The following is a 23640-nucleotide window of genomic DNA, read 5'->3' on the forward strand; positions in this document are numbered from 1 at the left end:
CACGTCATCTTTGCTCTCCTGGATGAACACTGTCCAGTAAACAGTCTCAAGGTAAAGGTGGATGCTTTTCTAAGAATGACATTATATAATCACTTTATAAGTCAAGAGTGGACAGTAGCCCAGGCTGTGGCTGAAGATGTTAAAGCTGTTATTTAGAGTTTAGTTGTTCACATGTGATGAAGGATGTCAAAATGTTAAATCATCATTGATTTTCAGAATAAATGATTTGCATCAGTTCACAAGAACATAACTTGACACAACGGGTTTGTCAAGGTTGTCATCTGCCAAAAAGTGGCCTGCCTTTGATGTAATCATACCCTTTCTGACTAAAAGCTTTGGTAAAAATTGCATTGAGGATTTAATTCATCCTGCTGGCAGGCCAGAGTGTGTAACGGTGTAATGACAATGTACTTTACATTTAATTTTGAAAGATGATCATTTAAAAGATAATTTTGGGGTCAGATAGAAAAATAAATTAGTTGTAATCTTCTGACAATGCTGATCACCAACCCAAATATAGCCTTTCCTACCTGATTAATTGTGATTTATTTATAAGGCTACGTTTTCTTTAAAAAAAAAAATCTATTACTGTACTTGACTTAGTATATCTCTCTGATAAGTTTCACAAGATTGTAGCCTATGTGTTATTATAAAGATTTTAACTAAAATTTGTATTATTCATTTCCAGTATCAAACTGAATCCGGTTAAATCAGAGCTGAACTTTTGATTTAGATTTTTTTTTTGAAGAACCTGACCACAGGAGGCAATAACTCTCCTCATGATTGTTTATTTGTTTGATATAACATGTCAACACGTCCAACAAGGCTGGCCTTCTCCTGCCTCTAAATGGGAGCACTGTAGAGTCATTTAAGCCACTCCGATGTAAAAATCTCACCTCTTTTCTGTTGTAAATGTTGCAGTGATGGACAGACGGGCATTAACAGTGTGTTACTCCCGTCCAATCACAGACCAGCGGGATAATTAGGGGACCAATCCGAGTGCGGCGAGGTGCTGGGGGGAGGGGCTGGCGGTGTGCTGGAATGCTGCCTCTCTGGGAATGTTTTCCACTTTCAATCACTTTTTTTTCTTCTCCCAGTCCTCCTCACAAGGCGCTCTTTAAGCTCCGGTGTTGCCACACAGAGCAGCCATTCATCGGCTCTACAGTCAGCCACACACACCCCATGTTGAACCGCTGGACATCTAAATTGGTAAGTTATGTAATTTTTTTATATAAAAATGTTTGTGATAAAAGGAAAGATATTTCATATCAGTGCCATGTTTGTGCCAGTTGTATCTTTTTTTATTGGAAGAGGTTTAGCGATAATTAGGCTTGGATTAGAAAAACAAAACAATAAAAGCTGTATGGATGCGTTTTTTCCCGTCCAAATAGCATTATCATTATTAGGCCATGATAACTGCGCAAACTCACATAACCTGTTCAGTTTGAAGTGCAATCTAAAATTAGGCTTACACATTACCACAATGTGTGTATTAATGATGTGTAATAATGTTTCTGTTATATTTCATGTGGTTTATAGGTGTAGGCTAACTGCTTTTGCTGAAACGGATTACCAGGCGACGAAGGAAAGGATTTGGACACCTTTACGCAGCAGTATGGCTTTGCCCCAGAAGAGTCAGCAATAACTGGGATCTTCGTGGACTCCAGACATCTTATTAAATTTAACCAATCAATTACACTGAATCGTTTGAAATCTCTCTAAAACCAATTTTGCATTCGCGGGTTTTCTTGCCATTAGTTGAAAGTTTTTTTTTTATAATGTCCGGAGAGGAGCACAGCTTGTCCGAGGCGGAACTGAGTCCGGGAGGGTCAGACGATGGTCACTCACTGTCACCGACTCAACCCGGAGCGCCACCCCGCCAGGACTCACCTCTGACCGGGCCGCCGCAGCAGCTGACCTCGCTCTGTGTCGCGGATGGCAGCGAGGAGGATGGAGGCGATACAGCCAAATCGGAGATGGAGGACGATCGCTTCCCGATCGGCATCAGGGAGGCGGTCAGTCAGGTGCTGGACGGGTACGACTGGACTCTTGTGCCTATGCCGGTGCGCGTTAACAACGGAAACAAAGCTAAGCCCCACGTCAAGAGGCCCATGAACGCTTTCATGGTTTGGGCGCAAGCGGCGAGGAGGAAATTGGCCGACCAGTACCCTCACCTGCACAACGCGGAGCTCAGCAAGACCCTGGGCAAACTGTGGAGGTTTGTATGAGTGATTGTTCCAGAAAAGAACAGTGTGGCCATACAGTGGCACATTTCCTGTGTCGCCTGTGCGTAAAGGAGAAGTGGATGCGCAGATGTTAAACTTGAATGTAAAAAGTGGGCAAATTATTAGATCAAGCTGGTGATTGTAAACAAAGTAAACAAAACAAAAAAAAACAAAATCAACTTGGTGTTTTTGTTGTTGTGTCCCTTTAATTCAACGTAGCCTATACTGTGTAATGTGTAGCCTACTAAATACTATCATAAATAGGCGGGTTTTACCCTCCTTATCCTCTGCGCACACGATTGAATACGTTTTACTATTTTCAGACATATTCTAAGCAAATACTTTCACATTAATTTAGAAGGTCCTTGAGACTAAAATCCCTCCTTGTTTCTCTCCCCCCAGGCTGCTGAACGAGAGCGACAAGAGGCCATTCATCGAGGAGGCGGAGAGGCTGAGAAAACAGCACAAGAAGGACTACCCGGAGTACAAGTACCAGCCACGAAGACGCAAAAACGGTAAACTAGCTACTGCTAGTGAGTCTGATAGCCAGGGGGAAGGGGAGGCCAGCCACTCCCAGTCACACTACAAGACCCTACATCTGGATCACAATGGCGGGGCTGGTTCTCCCCTGGGTGACCTGCACCACCACCACCATCACCACCACCATCCTGCTGGTAGGAGTCTGGACACAGTAATCATAATTTACATTTGGACACTGGTCAAAAAAGGATGACTACAAACAAACAAGATTGACATTTTTCACAGCGTGAACATCTTTTCATTTTGACCTAAATAAAAAAGTAACACTTTATGATGTCCCTTCTTGTCTTTCCTCTAGGTCAGGGTCACAGCCCACCCACGCCCCCCACCACCCCAAAGACAGAGCTCCAGTCTGGGAAACTGTCAGATGCCAAGAGGGAAGGGGGAGCAGGAGCGGCTGGAGGATCAGGGGGGTCCAGGGGAGCTCTCGGGGTGGGAGCTGAAGGAGCATCTGGTGGTCCGTCATCATCAAGTGCTAAACCCCACATCGACTTTGGCACCATGGACATCGGCGAGATAAGCCACGAGGTGATGTCCAACATTGAGCCGTTTGACGTGAATGAGTTTGACCAATACCTTCCACCAAACGGCCACCCGCAGAGTGGAACCGGAGTGTCTGCAGCTGGATCCTCTGCCTCGTCATACGCCTATGCATTGGCTGCTGCCAGCGGGCACTCGGCGTGGCTCTCCAAACAGCAGCAGCAGCCTCAAGCCTCTCCGTCTTCCTCCGACCCCTCCAAGGCCCAGATCAAGAGTGAGTCTGTGGCCGGGAGCCACTACGCTGAGGCCTCGTCCTCTCCCTCGTCAGGCACCCATGTCACCTACACCCCGCTCAGCCTCCCACATTATGGCTCCGCTTTCCCTTCGCTGGCCTCTAGGGCTCAGTTCGAGTACGCAGAGCACCAGGCCCCTGGGGCGTACTATGCCCACTCCAGCCAGGCCCCCGGGCTTTACTCAGCCTTCTCCTACATGGGCCCTACACAGAGGCCTCTGTACACTACCATTGGAGACCCCTCCAGCGTGGCCCCCTCTCACAGCCCCACGCACTGGGAGCAGCCTGTTTACACCACACTCACAAGACCTTGAGGGAGACCAGCTGAGCAGCGGGAATATATGGGAAGTGTGTGAGTGGTTCTGTGTGTGTGTGTGTGTTTGTGTGCCCGTGCCATATTGATGTTATATTAGAGGTTTTTACTTTTTTAGCCAATATAATGCAGGATGCATCCACGGGGCCTTACACAGTTAAAAACAGCCACAAATTCACAAAATATAAAGTGTGAAAGATGGATGAGTCAACTGCCAATCAATTAAATAAACATTAACAAATGTGTGCCATCATAAATGTATAAGTTGGGATGTACAGCAAGTTTTTATACAAAAGGTAAACGAGTGAGACACTAAAAGTGAACAGATGTTGCATTGATGAGTGACTCTGATTTGACCCAGACAAGACAGGTTCAGACATAATCAGATTTGATTAACCAAACTAAAGCAGATGTCTTTTGATGTTTTTGTGTTATTTTATATGAGTAGTAAGTTTATTGTCATTGTTGATATCCTCGGGTGTAACTTTATTGTGACTGATTTGATATTACACTACTAGCCTACATCTGCACCAGTGCTTTGGGAAAAGCATGTTTTGTTTTCAATAAGATGTTCCCTGGGGTGGTGTTTCTTTGTGGCCAGAAAAGGAAAATTGCAACCTTTTTTTCTTTGTAGATAGCACCCTCTGTATTTCTGTTCTTTAATTACATTGACTTCACTGAACTGAAGAATTAAGCATTTAAGGGGAAATAGGAAAAAGAGAGGGAAAGAGAGCTCTTAAAGATGTATTTCAGCCTAACACTTAGTCTTGGACACATACCTCAACTCTATTCATTTTGTGCCAATAGCAAAGGAGAAATACAACACTGGATACCTTATCAAATAATGCCAAAGGTATTCAAAAAATTTAGAGCAGTAAACCTCTGCGTCAGTCTTCCTTTTTTGCTTTTTAAGTGCCTAACATTTTGCTAATTCACATCGGATTTTTCCAGTAATGGAGTTAAAATCTATAAGTACAAATTCTTAACCAAATCTCTTTAGATAATTGGCCAGCTTTGGGTCCTACTTAAGGATTAGAATCACATGTACGACAGCGCTGCACTGCATGTAGGCCAAAAGCATGTTTTTGTCTCTACAGGGTTTTTTCCTAAATTTGTGCTCAAATAGCCCTCTTCAGCAATGTGAATAATGGTCATTACCACAGGCTTCACTTTTATTACGTGATACATACTTTGTCATTTTTATACTGACCCTCTTACCATGTAGTTATTATTTTTATGTAAGTAATAATGCATTGTGTCACACCTTTGCTTCTTCCATTTTGTATAATTCTGGATAGTTTTGTAAAGTGCTTGCTATATTCACTTAAGTATTTTGCTTCCATACAAGAAAAGCAATGTTGAAATTTTATTGTTGTCATCTATTAAATGAATTTATTTATAAAAAAAAAAAAAATCCCTTTTGAGTGTTATTTATGTAGCAGCGATGGTTATAAGATTACACAAAGAGAATGACGTGAATGGTGAAAAAAATGAATCAACACCACGCTGCTGACGTGTAAACTGTAATAACAACACAGTCACTGCGCCACCAACCTAAGCTGTTTAGTGTGCTTGTGTGTGTGGTAGGCTAAAATTGACTACTAATTCCCCACATTTAATCGGCTGGTGACTGCGTGTTACTGTGTAAGACAAAGAGAGCCATTCAGCAAGGGAGAGGGACAGAAAGAGAGCGAAGAGGTGGGTGTAAAGGGCCAGAGGCAAGTCTTACACTTAGACTTTTGTACATGGCTTTCCTTTCACTCTACCCTCTCCTCTCCACCTGAGGCTCCCTCCCTGCCTCCACACTTAGCTGCTGTTTAAACCCATTCAGTGGGCATCGGAAATCAGAGCGTCAAGTTCATTGTAGTTGGTTTGTATGTGAGGGAGATGTAAAACAAAGATGATGTTGGACGTAGTGGTCTTTTGCAGAAAAAAAATCCAAGCTAAGGGGTGAGAGAGAGATGCAATTCATTTTAGTAGAAAAGAAAAGGTTATTCGCAGAGCAAACCAATTAAAATCTGTTCATGTTCACCATAAATACACAAGCTTCACTTTAAAAAATGGTTGCACTCTTGACACTTGGATTGATTCAACCAATCAGGTTGAATCAGACACTGATAGAATTATGTTGCGAGCACAGAAAGAAAAAAAAGAAAATGGTGTTGGAGCTGAAACTAATCAGAAAACAAATATCAAACAGGGCAATTGTAGACCAGCTGTGGTTCCAGCTTTAGGCCTCAGACCTGCCTCTCCTCAAAAACAGAAACTAACATCGATTTGCATGAAACAGATAAAACAGTGTTAAATGGGCTTATGTACCCTCTTATATTGATCACAGACTCCTGAGTTGAATTGAGTCGAAATTGTATCATGACAGACTTTAAGATATCCACATATATCGTTGTAACATTGTCCAAAGAATCTATATAATATTGGATTGTGGTAAAACTTGTGACCCCTAATTGTCATGTAGGCATGTATGACGGACCATAAGGTTTTGAATCTGGGGAATTTCCAAAAGTAGAAGTTAACAAGGATGCAGAATGCAACCAAAATACACCAAGGACAGGGGGTTTTCAGGAGTAGAAAAAAGCTCAACAGTATGCGCCACATAGAATAGGTTTGCATCATTTGAAAGCTGGGAACTTGAAGATGAATTTGAGATGCATTTTTTTGCCTTACCAAAATTAAGCCTAACTTTGGAGTGTTGTTTTACTACCACCTTCCTGACAAGCTAGCATTTCTAGCTAGCAAATTTCTTATGATGCCAGTATCTTCACTCTAGTTTTTTTTTTATCAGATTGTTAAGAAGTTTTAATACTATCTGTCTCTGATGAATACAATACAAAAATAGAGATAAGGTAAAATGAATGATAATAATAACCAATTTGGCTGTTAATTTACACAATCACTGTAAATTTGGGTAAAATTCTATTTGATAACTTCATCTTACTTTAGGCTACGTCAACTCCTCTACATTCCAGATTGAATTATTGTACACTTAACTCTACTGTTATTTTTACTATTATTTGACAGCTATAGTTACTTGTTACTTTGTAGATTAGGATTTAACATAAAAAACAAAAGGGTTGTCTTTTAAAAGGCAGTTTAGATGTATCTAATCAACATCGAGCTGTATACTGTTGTTTACATTTTAATGCATCACCAACAGCTAGGCTATTACATAATACAATGTATAGAACACACACTATAAAATGGGACATTGTGTATAATCAATACTTTGACTTTAAGTAGACTATATTTTGATGAAAACACTTTACCGGTAGGCAATGTACTTCTACTGTTTTGAATGATTTTTACCAAAGCTTTTACTTGGGGGTTGTACTCCTAACCAACTGGTGGCGGTAATGCGCCAATAAATGTAAAGGCGAAGAAGAGGAAGGAGCGTGTGACGTCACTCCAGGGGCGCCAATTTTCTGCAGATCACGGAAGCACAACAAGAAGGTTCTGAAAGATGCTGCTTTAATGTTTTGTCGCAAAAGCCTAAATTACTCGTTTAAACAGATTGTTGTTCTGGTAAAAATGTCAGTTTGAGTAGTTAGCAGTGAGACTAGCAGTCAGCTAACGTTAGCGTATGAGTTCGTGAGCCTTATTCATAATACAGTAACGTTTATTTTACAAGAGCTGGAGCATCTGCGTTTTCGAAATTTGTGTTGTTAGCTAACATGGTACATTGTCAGGAGTTGTACATTGAGTTAAGAGGTAAACATGATGAAGTATTTAATTTGTGTTCTCTTTCTTTTCTTTTTTTTAGCTGTCATGGACCTCAGTCCCTTTGAAACAGACAACTCGGTCAGCTGCCGGCTGTCCTCTCAGATCCCTGATGTCTGCCGGACTGAGGACTGCTGTTTGGGCATTGACGAGGCCGGCAGGGGGCCTGTGCTGGGTATGCTGTTAGTTAATTTTTCCGTAACCTAAAAGTCAGTCTTTTAACAAGACTGCATCCTTAAATCTTCTGTTGCATCATCCATTACTTATCATGGAGATACTAATTGTGTTGTATTGTATTACTGCATAGTGTGGCATGGCATATTTACAGTGTTTCTGTTTTGTGATCCAGGGCCCATGGTGTATGGAATATGTTTCTGTCCAGTTTCCAAAAAGCAGGAACTGAAGGAATCGAAAGTGGCAGGTAATCCCGTTGGCCTAGATCTGTCCAAGGATGTTGCAGTCTTTCTCAGCGTGATGCTCACTGCAATCTTAATGACAAAAATGTGAAGTTTGTCAATTTGGCTTTTTTTCAAAAAACAACACTTTATTCAATAAATTAGTCTAATAAGCAAAACATCTTTTGATGCATTTTGTCATTCCCTTATCAGATTCAAAGACTCTTTCAGAGACAGAAAGAGAGAATCTTTTCCAAAAACTGGATGAAGCCAACAGTTATTTAGGATGGGCTTTGCAGATTCTCTCACCAAACACCATCTCCACCAGTATGTTGCAGAGGTATGGGTCATATACAGTACTATGCGCACAGACTGTTTAAAAAAGAAGAAAAAAAGATATTCACACCCTGTCAAAATGTCTTCTTTTGTTAGGACAAAGTACAACCTGAACGCTCTTTCACATGATACAGCAATTGGTCTAATACAGTATGCCTTGGACAGTGGAGTACAACTCACAGAGGTATGAAAACAAGTCATTCATGTGAATATAAAGGAGCACACCTAATGCTTTTGTTGGATTGGGTCTGTGAATTGTGTGTGATTCACATGCTGTACAGGGCTGAAAGTCATTAACACATCAACTAATATTACGATGGAAACTTTCAACATTAGACTCAATCATCTTTTTTTCTTCGCTCTTTTCTGTCTTACTTGGCCTGCCCTACTCAACCTCCCTGTTTTTTTGCAGGTATTTGTGGACACAGTTGGCCCGGCAGAGAAGTATGAAGACAAACTTTCAAAGTTGTTCCCAGGTATAAAGGTGACTGTGAGGCCAAAGGCCGACTCCCTCTTCCCCATCGTCAGTGCAGCCAGTATCTGTGCAAAGGTTAGTGACCACCAACCACCTGGATCTCTGTTCATAGTTGTCATGACATCTTGCATGGGTGTAGTTCACTGGTTGTTAATTCAGGATCCTAGACTTAACAGTTGCCGCTGCTGAAAAGCTCTGTATATACATTTTAAGCTTTGTTCAAAGTCAGTAGTTTTGCTGATGCTATTTGCTGATGTCAGGTGGCCAGGGATCGTGTTGTAAAGGGCTGGAAGTTTGCTGAGGACCTGGGAGAGGTGGACGCAGACTATGGCTCAGGATATCCCAATGGTAACCAAAACCATCAACAGCTATTATAATCCTTCCATGATGACATCCATGTTTTAGAAGTAATTAATATATTTAATGAGGTCAACATTTGAGTGCACTTATCCAAATAACCTATTAACGAGCATTTCTTAAAAAAAATTCTGTCATTACTAATGTTACATATGTCTTTGTATTTCCAGACCCCAAGACTAAAGCGTGGCTGCTCAAGTACCTGGACCCAGTGTTCGGTTACCCGCAGTTTGTGCGATTTAGCTGGAGCACTGCCCAAACCCTGATGGACAACAAGGGTGTGACTGTCCACTGGTAAAGAGCCTTAAAACAGAAATTTCACCTCTGTGTGTCTGTGTGTGTGTGTGTGTGTGTGTGTGTGTGTGTTTTCTCTCCAGGTCATGCTTAATGTCTGTGAAAATCCTTTTGTGTTCAGGAGAAGACCTAACCACAGTGTAAAAATCAGTCTTGTTTTGTCAAATCTGTCCTCAGGGACGATGACGACGAGGATGGGGAGAAGGCGGCCGAGCGGCAGAACAACCGGTCCATGTTGGCCTACTTCAGTGCATCAGCTGGAGGTAACGACCAAAACCCGACACACCGCTTCTTTACTGAGCGGAGGCTGAGGAGCCTCGACACACTCTGAAGATAACACAGTAGAGAACACACACATACAGGAAATCATAAACTCTATGAGATTTTCACGTGTAGCCCAAACAGTGAGTCTTGGGCACGGATGTGGACTTTGATGAAACATCGCAGACATTTTATGTTTGTATCACCAATGTAGACTTAAATGAAGATTGTTCTTTATTTGGCCTTTTTGTACCTGTTTTTTATACATTAAATAACGTTTAAAAGTCATGTTTTGCTTTGCAAGAGCCTTTGTTTTAAAATTCTACACCATAGTTGCAAAAGAAGGAAAAAGGCATTGTTTAGTAGCAATCTTTAATGCTAATACTGCCCTCTGGTGGCAATGACAAAATGTACCAGAGGTTTGATAGGCGTGTTCAACATGAACCATTGTGATTCCTAGCACAACCACTTTCTGATGGCTGACATAGACAAATGCTACATACCACAATATGACAACCGCAGAGTGGAAACCACTCCGCACAGCTTTTTCCACATACACTGAAATCATAGTCACTCATCATGTATATTACCTTATTTAGGCTACAGTACTGCATAAGGTACTGCATATGTGTTGGTTAATACTCAGGACCGAGTTTTGGTGCATATACCAAAATGAGAAATATGAACATGTCACTAAAAAAACTATTTTTTCATTTAACAAAAGAAGTTGTCATATGTTAAACATGCTTTGTCTAAAAACAAACCATACAAGATTTAAGCCTCGGCTAATTAACATCGTCCCTCTCGTGCCCACGTCGTTTTAAAAGCAAATGCACCTGTGTCCATCTTTGTGCCCATGGGTGTGCTGGTCTCACAGGGAGGTGTGTTCAGGTGAATTATTTGCGGATTTTTATCTTGCGGCAGAAGAAAGGGTTTTCACCATTGACCAACAGAAACCTGTTTTAAAGTCAGTAACGTTGCATTTCATGGAATTTTAACAGCGCATTAGTAAAATGCGCCTAGGATCATGCACAGCGCGCGCACATTATGCTTGTTACACACACACACACACAGGGAAACGCAGCAGCACACACGCATTAAAAATAAAAACATTACGGCGCAAATCCGCTGTCAAAATAGCAATGCGCCAAGATACAAACACGTCTGGCTTTTAAAGGGAGTGGGAGATGACACTCTGATTGGTTTATTGAATATTACACCCAAAACACACCTATGAATTAAAGAATTTTGAGGTTCAAAATCCATCCTGGAAGGAAAACTGGGAATTTTTGCTTTTCTCATAAATAATTAAAACAGGTTTGTTTTTATTCTACTTGTGTTATTGTTGTGCACATGACTAATAAATAACCTTAAACCTAATTTTAGCTTGCATTATGTTTCTTAACGTAACATGTTTAATAACTATCCCTGAACCAGCGCAAACATTTTAAACTGAAATCTCTCTTATGTTCTATTCTCTTGATGCTACCCACCACAAGTCTGAGGTTAACTGGAAGATAGTAGGTAGGTTAAATGGTATTACTGCATTCTGTTTCCCTCTTTTAAAACAGCAGAATAATCTGTATTAACCCAATGAAGCACATTTGGCATTGCAGGGATCTTGAGATGTTTGCATAGCTATGCAGCTATCCTGTTGTCCATCCGACCCGCATCCGTGGAGTTCTTCATCCAAATCTGACTCTGCAGCTTCACACATACACAAGTTCATATACAGCATCACATTTTGCTACGGGGACACATAAAGGCAGCTGGCTACGAAGGTGTGTCCATATCCTCAGAAAAATAAATACTTCATTGACTTGTCCAACTAAAAATTAACAACAAAATGAAGCCATGGCCATCTGTCCACTATCACTATTTGGATTTGTGTCTAGACTCTTGCATCCTCTTCCCACAGTTCATAGCTAAAGTGGAGATTGCAAACGAGGACAGGATCATAATCGAGCTCCCCACAAAATGAGATGATGCTCCTCTGAAGTTTGATCTCAGGCCTTTCCTGGAAAAAGTTTCTCTGTTGAGCGCTGCTGCGGCGGTCACAGTCTGACCCACAGGCTCCATGGTTCTAGATGTTGCTTGGACGTACAGAGGCTGACGGCAAAGTCCACAAGCTTGTCTTGGGAGCTCGGATGTTTGGTCTGCTTCAGTCGCAGCCGGTGTCTGGGCCTTTCTGTCCTGACCAACACGTCACAGGGCTTGATCTGTTTTGTTCCTTCTGATTGCTTTCTTAATTATTTACGTCCATTTATAACCTCCCCAAGCACCTCATCTAATCCCTCTAAATCGCCCGGTCTACTGCTGCGTCAATGGGATTAAAAGTAGTCAACACATGCCTGAGGATCAAGGTGACGACTGTCTACTTAAATTCTATTTTATCACCCTCCCTTTGTTTCTTGTTTACTGGATTTTTTAAGAGATAGAAGCTTTCAGTGAATAACTGTGTAAACAAATAATCAGGAAACTGTCATCTACAACTCCTGAAGTACGGCTCCTTCCCTGAGAAAAGAAGATCAATCAATGATCTAGTTTGATTTGTAGTGAAGAAGAGTACATCTGGTTAAGAAACCATATGGGACAACTATACAATAACATCCTCCTTTAGCCAACAGCATTAGACAATTTTATCTTTAGCCCACATCTTTATGGTCCTTGCAGATTTGTTAAAGTGATATATACTGTATATACTTGTAGTATGTTCAACTATGTTTAGGGAGGCAGATGGGAAGATAATGTTGGATGGAATGCCTAAAATTAACAGAGACTAGAGTTGAAACAAGAAGTACAGTCTCAGCAATTAATCTGTTATCTAACTGATAACGAATTAACTTTCTAAACCGTTTACAACATAAAAATGCTAAACATTCAAGACACCAGGAATTTGGAATGGGTGATTGTCATTATTTTATAGCCTAAGTTAAACAATTAAGCGATTATACCAAAAAATAACCTTATCACAAACCAACATATGCTTCAACTATATTTAATCCACAGCTTTATAATTTATCTATCATATTTGTAAAATATATGACAGCCAATGTGTTCAATTCTTTGAAACCAGCAAATCATATGTATTGGAAAATGCTGTATTATTCACAAAAGAACCTTTTCCATCAACATTTCTATTCACTGAAAAAACCATCCTGTACTGTCAGCTGTAGCATATTTAGACATAGGTTTTAGCACCGAGGAGAGCTCTGCCTCACTGTGAACCAGGTCACAGGGGGTCAGCAGGTGTCTAATCCCTGAGGTTGTTACACACAGTCCCAGTTTATTTTCATGGCGTCCCATTAATTGTGCTAAATGGATTGCTCCGTTTCTTTTTCACTCTTGACCTAGAAAGCTTTCATGAATTAATGTGTGACGGCAATACTGTAATGGTAGTGTGAGAGGCTTCAATTATGAGTCAGAAAAAAGTTTTTTTTACACACAACTGAGTTGTGATTCGTTAGAAGAGCAAAACGGCACAAATATCTTAACTTTTAGACTGACAATAGAGTGTTCAAGCACTAATTGCAAAGTAAAGTTATAATTGATACCAGGACTAATACTTAGGTTAGAAATGCAAAAGTGATTAGCTTACAGCAATAGCATAACACCATGGATTTGGCACAAAAAGTCAGTAATATGGATTTTATTTTGTTAAAGATTAAGACTACTGTCCACAAATACACACTTTACACATATATTTGTAATATTGTTTATTGTGCAGGATAAAACACTTAGATAATTATCTTGAAAAAATCTAGATAAAGTCGCTGATTATGTTCCCATTCAGTAGAAAATCAAAGACAATCTGCCGTCTTATAAAAGGTAATCTGTGTAAGAAACGTTTGCTAGGCGTTACAAGCTGGTGTCGTCAGTGATTCTTTAACATGAAATTGTCCTGGGTACAAATTTAATGATCGTTCAGCCATTTCCTTATAAGTCATCACTTTAATTATGATGTGTTATGTGTTTACGTGTTACTACATGTGTATTCCCACGGTTTCTATTGCATTCCGATCTAAAGCTTCTTCTTGTCTGTGGATCAGCAGTGTTTTCCTGGTCTCCACTGACTTTGTTGTGCCTGGCCGTCAGATTCAATTATCTCAGTCAAGCTCCCTTAGGTGCCCTGGAATTATTCTCAACATAAGTCTTCATATAATTGAAATAGCAGATCTTTTCCACATGGTGTCCCTATTGCCTCAAAATGAAAACTGCTCTATTTAATAGCCATATGAACATTTCAGTACATAAGTAGAAGAATTTCGGGTTGCAATTGAACAAGCTCATATTAACTTGAAGAAAAAGACAGAAAAAATCTACGATGCGACATAGCCAAGAAAATATAAAAGGTGCTGATCATGCCACATGAAAACTGGTGTGAAAGCAACTGGATCTGTACTGTAGCTGTGAAGGTGATAACCACAAGTTCACTGTATTACATCTTTCTTGTGTTGCTGCCATAGACTGTATGGTTGCTGCCAGTGGATGCTTGTAGTTCTTCCGATTCATTTTAGTACAAAACCTGCATCCTGTATACTTTACTGGAGCAAACATTTGTTGTTTGCTAGGGCAAAGGTTCAAATGTGAGGTCTAGAACAATGTCAGAAAAATATTCGTACATAAAAGTCAATGTGTTGCCCCTAATGTGACAAACCTTTTGTATAATTAGACCACGTTATGATTTATTTAAATCTTCACATACACAACCTAGTGGCTTAACGCAAGCTAAACACACTTCCTAGGTTGGAGACAGTGTTGGTCTTTGTCATTTTTCACTGGAAACAATTGGGAGACAGTATTGAACAAGACATTATCTGATTGTTAGTGATTACATACCAAAGATACCATAGTGAACAATAGTACTGAGATCAAAGGTATTATAACAAGACAACGAGTCTGTAATGCTCATTGGAAAGAAAACCATACTGTTAAACTACTCTAAAGTATTGGACGGATTAAATCTTGATGATGGAGTTAGATAAATAAATCAGGGGATCAACCATGAATGTTTTGCCAAACCCCCCCCGGGGATTAATAAAGTCATTCCACAAATGTCAACCTGCTGGCGAAAGTGTGGACTGACTGGGAAATTAGTTTGATTATTCCTCGTGCCAAAAAAAACAAAACTATTACCAGCAAAATAATTTCATATAAGACTTACAACACAGTGATCTATCTCGTAAACATACTCATGAATAAATGTTAAAAGAATAAACTACATAATTACCTGAAATGTTGCATTAGCAACACATTAGCCTCACACAGCTATTGTAATGGCCAAACAAAAAAGCTACAATAAAAAAATTGTACCCACAAATAATGATCCAAGAAAGGAATTTGAGATGCCAGTTAATATTTGCTTGGTCACAGGTTTGACAAAATGGTGGATGCAACTGTGCCAGTAGGTGTTGCTATAGCAACAGAATTTTGAACTGAGAACAGAATTCACAGTACATACTTTACGTGCTTAAGTGACATACAGATCAAAACCGACAGGTCAGATCATGTGGAAAAAAACCTCACAATGATTAATGTGACAAACTCTTGAGAGTACTTCCATCGAAACATTTGTTATTAAAAGCTTTGATGTAAAATAAATATACAATACATGCAAGCAGAAATAGCGTTCTATCTTTACAGAGATAACAAGGACAGAAGCCCAAATGACCAATCAAGCTGCATTTACATTATGTTTGCATCTTAAACTTCTTCCCCTCTTTTCTCCATCTTTGTTGGGTTTATGTATGTATGATGAGGCACCCCCGAGACCGCTGATGGTATGGTGTTTTATTTAGAGAAGCTCATCTTCCCAGACTCGGCTTTTAGCACAGCTGGAGTAAGTGACCCACTTCTGCACAGACAGGGTTAGAAATGAGGAGCCGAGGGGAGGAAAAAGGAAGTGTTTTAGGGAGCAGATTTGCAGTATAAGGAGGGTTAATGGCAACAGGGGGAGTGTTGGGGATAAAGTATCAGGAGCTGTTGACAAATAGGTAATTGAACATAGGTAAATTGTTGATGCCTTAGCAGGAATAGTTGTGCAGTAGTTATGGTCCAATATAGACGTTTTTCACAGCAGACATTTTGACTTCTAAAAGGATGGAAAGCACAATGATTTCAAGGCCTTGGTATTGTGCATGCACTCAATGGCACTACGAGTCAGCATTAATATTGATTTAACATGTACTTTATCTGCTTCTGCAAGTCAAGGGGTTTATGAAGTGTGAATCATGGCTAACGAGTTTGAGTACTGAATGTAATGCTGTTTTATTAGATCACCGAAATAAGTAAACATAATGTACACAACATCATGTTGCTAATACAACTTACAGATGCTAAACAATGTAAACACAAACACTGCACCATCATGCCAAACGATATTGAGATTTCCCAATATAGTTTGGCATGATGTTTGTTTTTAAATATCACTAGATTAGTCAGTGGCCAGAAAATGTAAAATGCATCAATTTTGATTAATCATAATTTAAAATGGCAAAACATTCACCGGTTTCAGCTTTTTATTGATGGGTCGGATAGGCTGCGTCGACAAATATAGATACAAGTTTTGACAGAGCCTTGACATTGTATGTGGGGAATATTATTAGTAAATTTGTGTAACTTTGCTATCCTATGCGAATGCGCTGCAAGCACAGGATATGCCCTGGTAATAATATATATATATAGTTACCATAAATAATAATAGTCCTGTGCGAATTGGGAAATGTTTCAATTGAGAAAAAAATCTCTAAAGGAAATAATTGCTAGTTGCTAGCTATGGAGTTAAATTAACACCTCTCTGACACAAAATAACATTGCTTGGATTGGATTAAATTGAGTTTTCAATGTGTTTATGTTATTTTGTAAATTTAAAAACGCATGCATCTCTCTCTCTCTCTCTCTCTCTCTCTCACACCCACACACACACACACACACACACACAGCAGATGTGAATGCAGGTGGAGGCACATGTCTAAGAAGACATGTGAGCTGACGTTGCTCTTGTGAGACAGGCTTACCAGAAAGGGAAATAGGATCGCACAAACTGCAGGCATATCCCAAATCCCTGTCCTGCCAAGCTTTTCGGCTGCAGAGAGCTGACCCCCCTGTCACCTCCCTCGGGGCGTCCTATGAAAAAGGGTGACATCATTTTTTAGAGCTTTTTTGCACAGAGCAGTATGAAAAGTCTTTGTCTGTTGAAACTGTGCCCCGTAAGGTTTCTACGCAGCTTCTTCCTGCCCCCTCCCCAAATCTCACAGCACCTAATGAAGAAAAAAGATGTAAAATTCATGTGCATTCATTAATTATTTAAAATTAATAAGAAACGCAGCATAGGCTAAATGTGCTACAGACGTCAGACAAGCTGGTAACTGGGTCACTCCCCAGAAACATTATTCACCTGCTGTCACCAATGCACCCATGTAGCCTGGGTCCCAGTTTATTCTAATGCACTCTTTAGTATTAGATAAGTATGAGCTTTAAAAAGGCCAATGCCAATATGATTGGATTTACGTTTAATGTGTATACATTTGATTGAGTTCCCCAGCACATTTTACTGTAGGCAGTTGGACAAGCTTTGTAAACAGTCATTAGACACTGAAACTTTTAATAAAACCTTCAAATTATATTACTAGATGGTTTTAGTGTAGTGTTACAAATAATTTCAGCATAGCTGTTTGAAATCTCACTCAATAATTTCCAGATGAACATCTGATTATTGCAAGAATGTGTGGACTACTGCAATAAATAATTAATAGTATCCTTATAAGGAAATGATAATTTCATGAAACCACAACATCAGAGTCTTATAATAATTATTCCTGGCTTAATTCAAGTGTGGGGCACTCCACTGAATTTACACATATTGTACATTTAAAGTTTATTCGTCTCAAGAAGCACTACTCAGGCTGTGAAAAGAGTGTCATAATATCCTTTGTGGCTCTGGAGGGAGCTTTGAAAGAAGGGGCCATTCAGGATGTCCCCCTTTAGACACTATTGAGTGGCATCATGGGAAATGGAGGATCCAGTGGTTGATTCCTATTAAAAGTTAGGATAGCTTGGCCACTGATGCTTCTATTTTGACCATGGTATTTTTTTGTCTTTAGTGAGTTCCCTACATTTATAGAAATGCAATACTAAATTGCTGGAGTAATCCTTTTATGTGAGGGAACTGTCCAGACCTGTAAATACTTGATGATTGAGATTTAATGTGGAATCAGATTCCATTTAAGAAACATCATATGTACTGTCTACTTAAATTAATCCCTACACCCTTTTGTCAAAAGTACAAGAACTGAGTGCAGTGTTTTAACCTCGGTTCTAAAATGATTTGCAAAACAGAGATTTCTCACACAGCTTAGAGGTGAAACTAAACAATTGCCATAATGCATATGATATTATCATTCGTCGTGACTTTTTTTGTGCCATCTGAAATGCTTTTATGATGCCTGTAAAAAAAATTGGTTTTATTCCAGAAGCCATAACACTTGTGCGCAATCGAGGTAAAGTTTTTTTTTTAGAAGTTGGAAATAAAAGCCTAATATTGGTACCAAAGTGTTACTGGGACCTTTGCTTTATTGAGCCATAGAGCTGAAACGTCATTAATTGATTAGTGGATAAACATAAAATTAATTCTTAATAATTGCAATAATAATTTCATAATAATTATCATCCTCTATAACAATATAAACAAAAAAAGATTGGGTTTTGTAAAATTGTGATGTGATTTACTAATTTCTTGAAATTTCATAGATTATGAGATTAATGGAATAGTCTTGAAAAAGTCATGTACAGATTAATTGTCAAAGAACACAGCAGTCTTCTTTTAACAAAACATATGCGGCTGTTACACCATTAGATGAGTGGGTTCTCTTGTGTGGTTGAGAGTGGGGGACTTCCAGTGGTAGTGGGAGAGGGGGGGTGGAACCCAGAGTGATCTGGGGGTGCGAGGGACTAAAGCCTGGCAGCTCCTTCTGCTCAGAGAGAAACAGGGAACATTAAGACCATCCTCCTAAAAGCCACTAAGTCTTGCTCTCGTCTCCTGCTGTGCTAAATCTAAAGTTGGACCAGCCACCCGGCCTCTTGTATGTTTTTCTCTCCACATTGATCCGCCCCATCAGCCAGCTTTGACCAACTCAGTTTTCTCGCTTTCTTTCTTGTGAGAATGTTAACAGTACAACACGGGCGCGTAGGTAGCTCAGTTGGTAGAGCGAGCGCCCCTATATAGAGGTTTACTCCTCGATGCAGTGGCCACGGGTTCAACTCTGACCTGTGACCCTTTGCTGCATGCCTTTCCCCATCTCTCTCCCCTTTCATGTCTTCAACTGTCTTGTCAAAAGGGAGACCTCAAGTGCCCAAAGAAGAATTATGTAAAAAAAAAAACAGTGAAACGTCATGTTGACAAACTCACCACATTGTATTAACATGGTGATGGACTTTGACCCATTTCAGTATATTCGGTGATAACTACTGCTTAGTGATGCCTTTTCCTATAGTATTGATCAGGGAATGCATTCATTTTATTGACAATACATCTACAAACTCAGTGGGGACGGGACGGTTCAGTTTGAATGTATATCAGACCTCCAGTAGACATGCAAATTTTAGTTAATATGTAAACAGCACTCAAGCTCTTTCTCTTTAAAATCACCATGTTGGGAATCTGTTTCTATGCCAGCGTTCATTCATTAACATTTGGATCAGGGATGCAAGTAACTGAAGGGTGAGGAGCTGTGAAATGTTATGTGGCAGTGAATCCCATGTGTGACAGGTGTGAATGCTGAATAATGCATAAACCTTGGTGCCATTTTTCATTGGAATAGCAACAGAAGCATGACGGCATGCTGTTTTGACTGTTAATTCAGACACACGTACAGTGTATGGGCATAAACCCTATTTGACAAAACACCTTGAAGTAACTAAGTAACTCTTTATGCAAATATTCTGCAAAGGAACCGGGTTCATGTTAGATTGGGTGCCAGGTTAGCAGTATTTGTCAACCCCATGCATGGGGCGAGTGCTGCCTAAGAATTTTAACCAGCTGTTTGTTGATGTCCTTTGGGAGAGAGCCATATGGAAAAAAATCCTATATCATTGTATGCTGTATGTAATTTTTGTATCATGATTTAGAAAAAAATAGTTGCAACTATTTCCATAATCAAGTGATTGCAGAAAAAGAAAGAAAAGCCAACCATTCACTGTTCCAACTGACATTTCTCTGTTTTATATCATGTCTTTGGGTTTTGGATGGTTGATCAGACAATCTGAAGACATCATATTGGGTTCTGGGATTTTGTGATGGCACTTTTTGTATTATTTTCTGACATTTTGTAGACCCACAAATTAAAAAACATCAACGTCATCAATAAAAACTGTTACTGAATAAAATAACCAGCCATGAATGATGGGTTTTGATTTATGAAGGTGGTTGATCACATTGATGCAAAAATCACAGAGAAATTGATATAGAAATTGATATAGCCATCAAACAGTGTTTATTTACAGGACAGAACACAATGGCCTAGCCCAACTAGAATTATATACTGTATATGTACCACAATGTAAATGATACAGTTGACAAATTTGTATCATCTCATATTAGCGCTGCAACTAACAATTATTTTCATTATCAATTAATCTGCCAATCCTTTTTTGATGAATCGTTTGGTCTGTGAAATGTCAACAATAGTGAGGCACAAATCCACAGAGCCCAATTGGGACATTTTCTAATTTTTTCTTAAACCAAAAGTCCCAAAACAAAGATATTAAATTGAGGCTATTTGATATGACAAACTGAAACAGCAAATCCCTGTAATTTGAAATGCTGTTAACTGTAGCTTTTTCACTCTTTCTTTTTAACTAAAAAAAGAATGATGCAAATTTTATTTTAATCGATTAATCAACTAAATTGTTTGCACTCTACTGCCCAGCCCTATAGCTTCAAATATGTTGTCATTATTTTCGAAACTTGCCTTTGAAATACTAAATAGTTTTGCATTTTTTGGGTGGCTGATGTGGCTTAGCTGGAATGTGAGTAAAGATGATTGGCCTCTTTGGAAATGTTGGCTTGGAAACTTGTACATCAAAAACCACTTCCATAGCTGACGCAAGCATCTGGTCGCTAAAGGGTTAAACGTCATTTGGTAGTAGGAAGTGGGTGGTAAGAGCTAAGGATGGAGCGAATCCTGTGTAGCGACCACAGATCATGTTTCGCGACAAAAAAATCAATGTTCCACCAGAGAAGAGCAGAGTGAACCCATCTTGTACCCATCGTGTACCTGTGAGATCACGGGAAACGGAAAAATCTGATTACAGGAGGACGAAAACGTGAAGTGATCACCTGCTTTGAGTGCCGATGTGTGTGTGTCTTTGAACAGAGGGACATAGACTCGCTACAGATTTTCATTGATCTCGCCGTTTTTAATGCACCGAAGCTCCACCGAGTGGATGTGACATATAATAAGATTTGTAGTTGTGTAATAATATGCAATAGGCCTGCTACGAACTCCGTTAACATGCATGCACTGGTCCTTTCTCCGCACATAGACTACAGTGGTTTGGCTGCCTTTGGACTCCTTTAACATGTAGCGGATTTCTGCAGATTGTAGAGCGACAGAGGATCGTTGTGATAGAAGCATTTTTAAAGGATGAAATTAGCGGAATGGATTGCTGTTGGTTGTTCCTGGTGTAATGGGCTATCTAGTTTTAAAAGATTGTTTGTTTTTAAACTGAAAATGCGCACTAGCTGTTTTGGAGGGGGTGAAAGATGAATGCAAACTTGTTTGGTTGATCTAATATGTGGTGTGATAAGCTTCGGTCTGACATAGGCTGTTTGGGGGCTTTCTCTGTCTCTCAGCTGGACTTGAGTTCGTGCAGTGCACCCTGATCCCACCGTGCAGCCTCTGGCTTATTCAGCAGTTCCCACCACAGAGCAGAGTAGTCAGTAGTCTCAGTCAGCAAGGGATGTGGGCTTGGGTCGAGCACAGGAACGGCACTTTTATCTACTTTGGTAGAAATAGGCTAATTAATAGTGTATTTTGTAGTTGTAACGCGAGACGATTTCTGGTATAATTTACCAAATTGAATATAATAGCACCAATTAGTTAATTAGCAGATGTTACCTGCTTTTCGCTGGTAAATTATGTTATAAACAGCCGACACTCTGCCAAGCATTTCGATTAAGTAGCAAATTGACTCTCGCCAAAAGCCACGCGAGAGTGGGGCTTTTTCTCGCCGCCGTCACCAGTAGCCCACGAGACACTCTGACAGGTGTGAAGCCTTACACCCGCCATGGATGATTCTGGGATCATCCGAAGACGGAGGCTGCAGGTGAGAAGTTTTTTAATATATTGTTTTAACCTCATTTGTTACCATATTGTATTGTATGAATCCTGTAGAAAATCATTGAGCACATGTCTTTTTTATATTTCAGAATAAATGTTGAGAAATATGTCATAGTTACCAATAATGGCATTTGTCTTAATTCTTTGAATGAATTATTGTATTCCTTTAAACACAATTCATCTATGTATGCTTCCAAAGTAATCCCAGGATGTAGGCCCATGAGGGATTTCATAAAAGTAATATGCAAAGGCACAAGGCCATAAAACAGGAAGGTGTGGATTCAGATGATTTACTGCACAAAACAGAAACCTTTCAGATAGTAGCCTAGTGGGCAACATGAAAACCCCTCTATCACGGTAATTTTATATTGAAATATCAATATATAGACTTATATATTATAGTCACAAGCATGGAAAAACAAGTGAGAAACCTTTTACGGCTAGATTAAAAAAGTTGACTATTTTGCCAAATATAATAAGTTGTAACATTGTCCTTAATGGCTGAGATAATAAAGGGATAACTCCCATCAAAACACAGTATGGCAACATCTTTATAGACAAACTTTTCTGAACATATTTTCCCCAATAACATTTTTGGAATAACTTTTAAATGCAGCACAGTGGGTGACAGACCTGTTTTCTGAGAGTTTTAGATTCATGGTAGTCTCGCATTGCCAGACCATCCACATGCTGCGGAGTGGAGGAGGTTCTAACACATTCTAACACAAAGAAAGCGAAAGGAAACAGAAATCGGCAAATAATAAATACATCTGGAGAAATTTCCAGTGGCACCGGAGCAATCCCGGAAGTGAAACGTCAAAGAGATTCACAGTAATATTTATGCAAGTCTATGATAACCAGTCATATGTTGAGTGTGGGCTGCTGAAAGGGACATCATGTACGATATAACAGACACACAAAGGCACAAGTAAAAGATTCCTTTGAGGCTTTCCTCTGTTGTGGGCACTTGTGTGAATTTAATCAAATGAGGCAGGTAAAGCTTACGATGCAGGGGTTGCTGTCTGTCAGTCCTCTGCTTCATAGTGAATTCATTTACAGTAAAAGTACTCTGCTGCAAGACAGTTCAGCCCAGATACTTTGCTCCGGATGATTGCTCATCATTTATCAAATTTATGTTGGAAGGCCTGATGGATTAAAGCAGAGAATAAAGAAAAGTGTTTTACAATTTTTAGGAGTTAGTCTACGGACAATTTTAAGGAACAGTATGTAATATTTCTGCATTGAATTGTATAAAAAACGACTATCCCTACTGTTTATTAAAGACTTTGTTAAGTTTGGCACTTACATAACCCAACATGTTTCCAACAATGTTCAAATCCAGGGAAAGACACAGTTTAATTTCAATGACACTGGACTTTTTGTTTGGTTGCTTCTTGGTATGCCCTTTGACAACTCTAGTTAGTCTAGCTTCTGTCAAAACACACCAGGTGACATAATCCCATGCATCTTCACAACGTCATCCAAAGTCTGTGTTTACATCCATTGTTTTGATTGAGAGAACCCTAGCAGCAGAAAATTACATATTGTACCTTTTTAATTCTAAGGAATACAAGGCAATCTACTACCTACCTCTACCACAGC

General features: G+C 39.6%; 3 protein-coding genes across 5 annotated transcripts in view; all 3 read left to right on the plus strand.

Annotated features, from left to right (window-relative positions):
* The first annotated feature begins 1058 nt into the window (after positions 1–1058).
* LOC117961292 (transcription factor Sox-10-like) lies at positions 1059–5241 on the plus strand. Its single transcript, XM_034899871.1, has 4 exons — positions 1059–1209; positions 1540–2218; positions 2628–2899; positions 3064–5241. The coding sequence occupies exons 2-4, from the start codon at positions 1779–1781 to the stop codon at positions 3849–3851; spliced, it is 1500 nt and encodes a 499-aa protein (XP_034755762.1). The 5' UTR covers positions 1059–1209; positions 1540–1778; the 3' UTR covers positions 3852–5241.
* A 2001-nt stretch (positions 5242–7242) lies between these two features.
* rnaseh2a (ribonuclease H2, subunit A) lies at positions 7243–9988 on the plus strand. Of its 2 annotated transcripts, none has more exons than XM_034899893.1 (9): positions 7243–7325; positions 7622–7757; positions 7932–8003; positions 8191–8317; positions 8410–8497; positions 8726–8863; positions 9049–9136; positions 9316–9439; positions 9617–9988. In XM_034899893.1, exons 2-9 carry the CDS (start codon positions 7631–7633, stop codon positions 9768–9770), a joined length of 918 nt encoding a protein of 305 aa, XP_034755784.1. In that variant the 5' UTR covers positions 7243–7325; positions 7622–7630; the 3' UTR covers positions 9771–9988. The 2 variants fall into 2 exon arrangements, with proteins under 2 accessions (XP_034755784.1, XP_034755791.1); XM_034899900.1 differs by having other exon boundaries at positions 7268–7325; positions 7626–7757.
* A 10848-nt stretch (positions 9989–20836) lies between these two features.
* mast1a (microtubule associated serine/threonine kinase 1a) overlaps positions 20837–23640 on the plus strand; it is a 63297-nt gene continuing 60493 nt past the window's right edge. For both annotated transcript variants that reach the window (XM_034899788.1, XM_034899798.1), the window contains exon 1: positions 20837–22024. In XM_034899788.1, the coding sequence (XP_034755679.1) occupies positions 21986–22024 (39 nt within the window). In that variant the 5' untranslated portion in view covers positions 20837–21985. The remainder of the gene's footprint in view (positions 22025–23640) is intronic.

This window comes from Etheostoma cragini, chromosome 2, assembly GCF_013103735.1.
Source record: "Etheostoma cragini isolate CJK2018 chromosome 2, CSU_Ecrag_1.0, whole genome shotgun sequence".
Classification (NCBI taxonomy): domain Eukaryota; kingdom Metazoa; phylum Chordata; class Actinopteri; order Perciformes; family Percidae; genus Etheostoma; species Etheostoma cragini.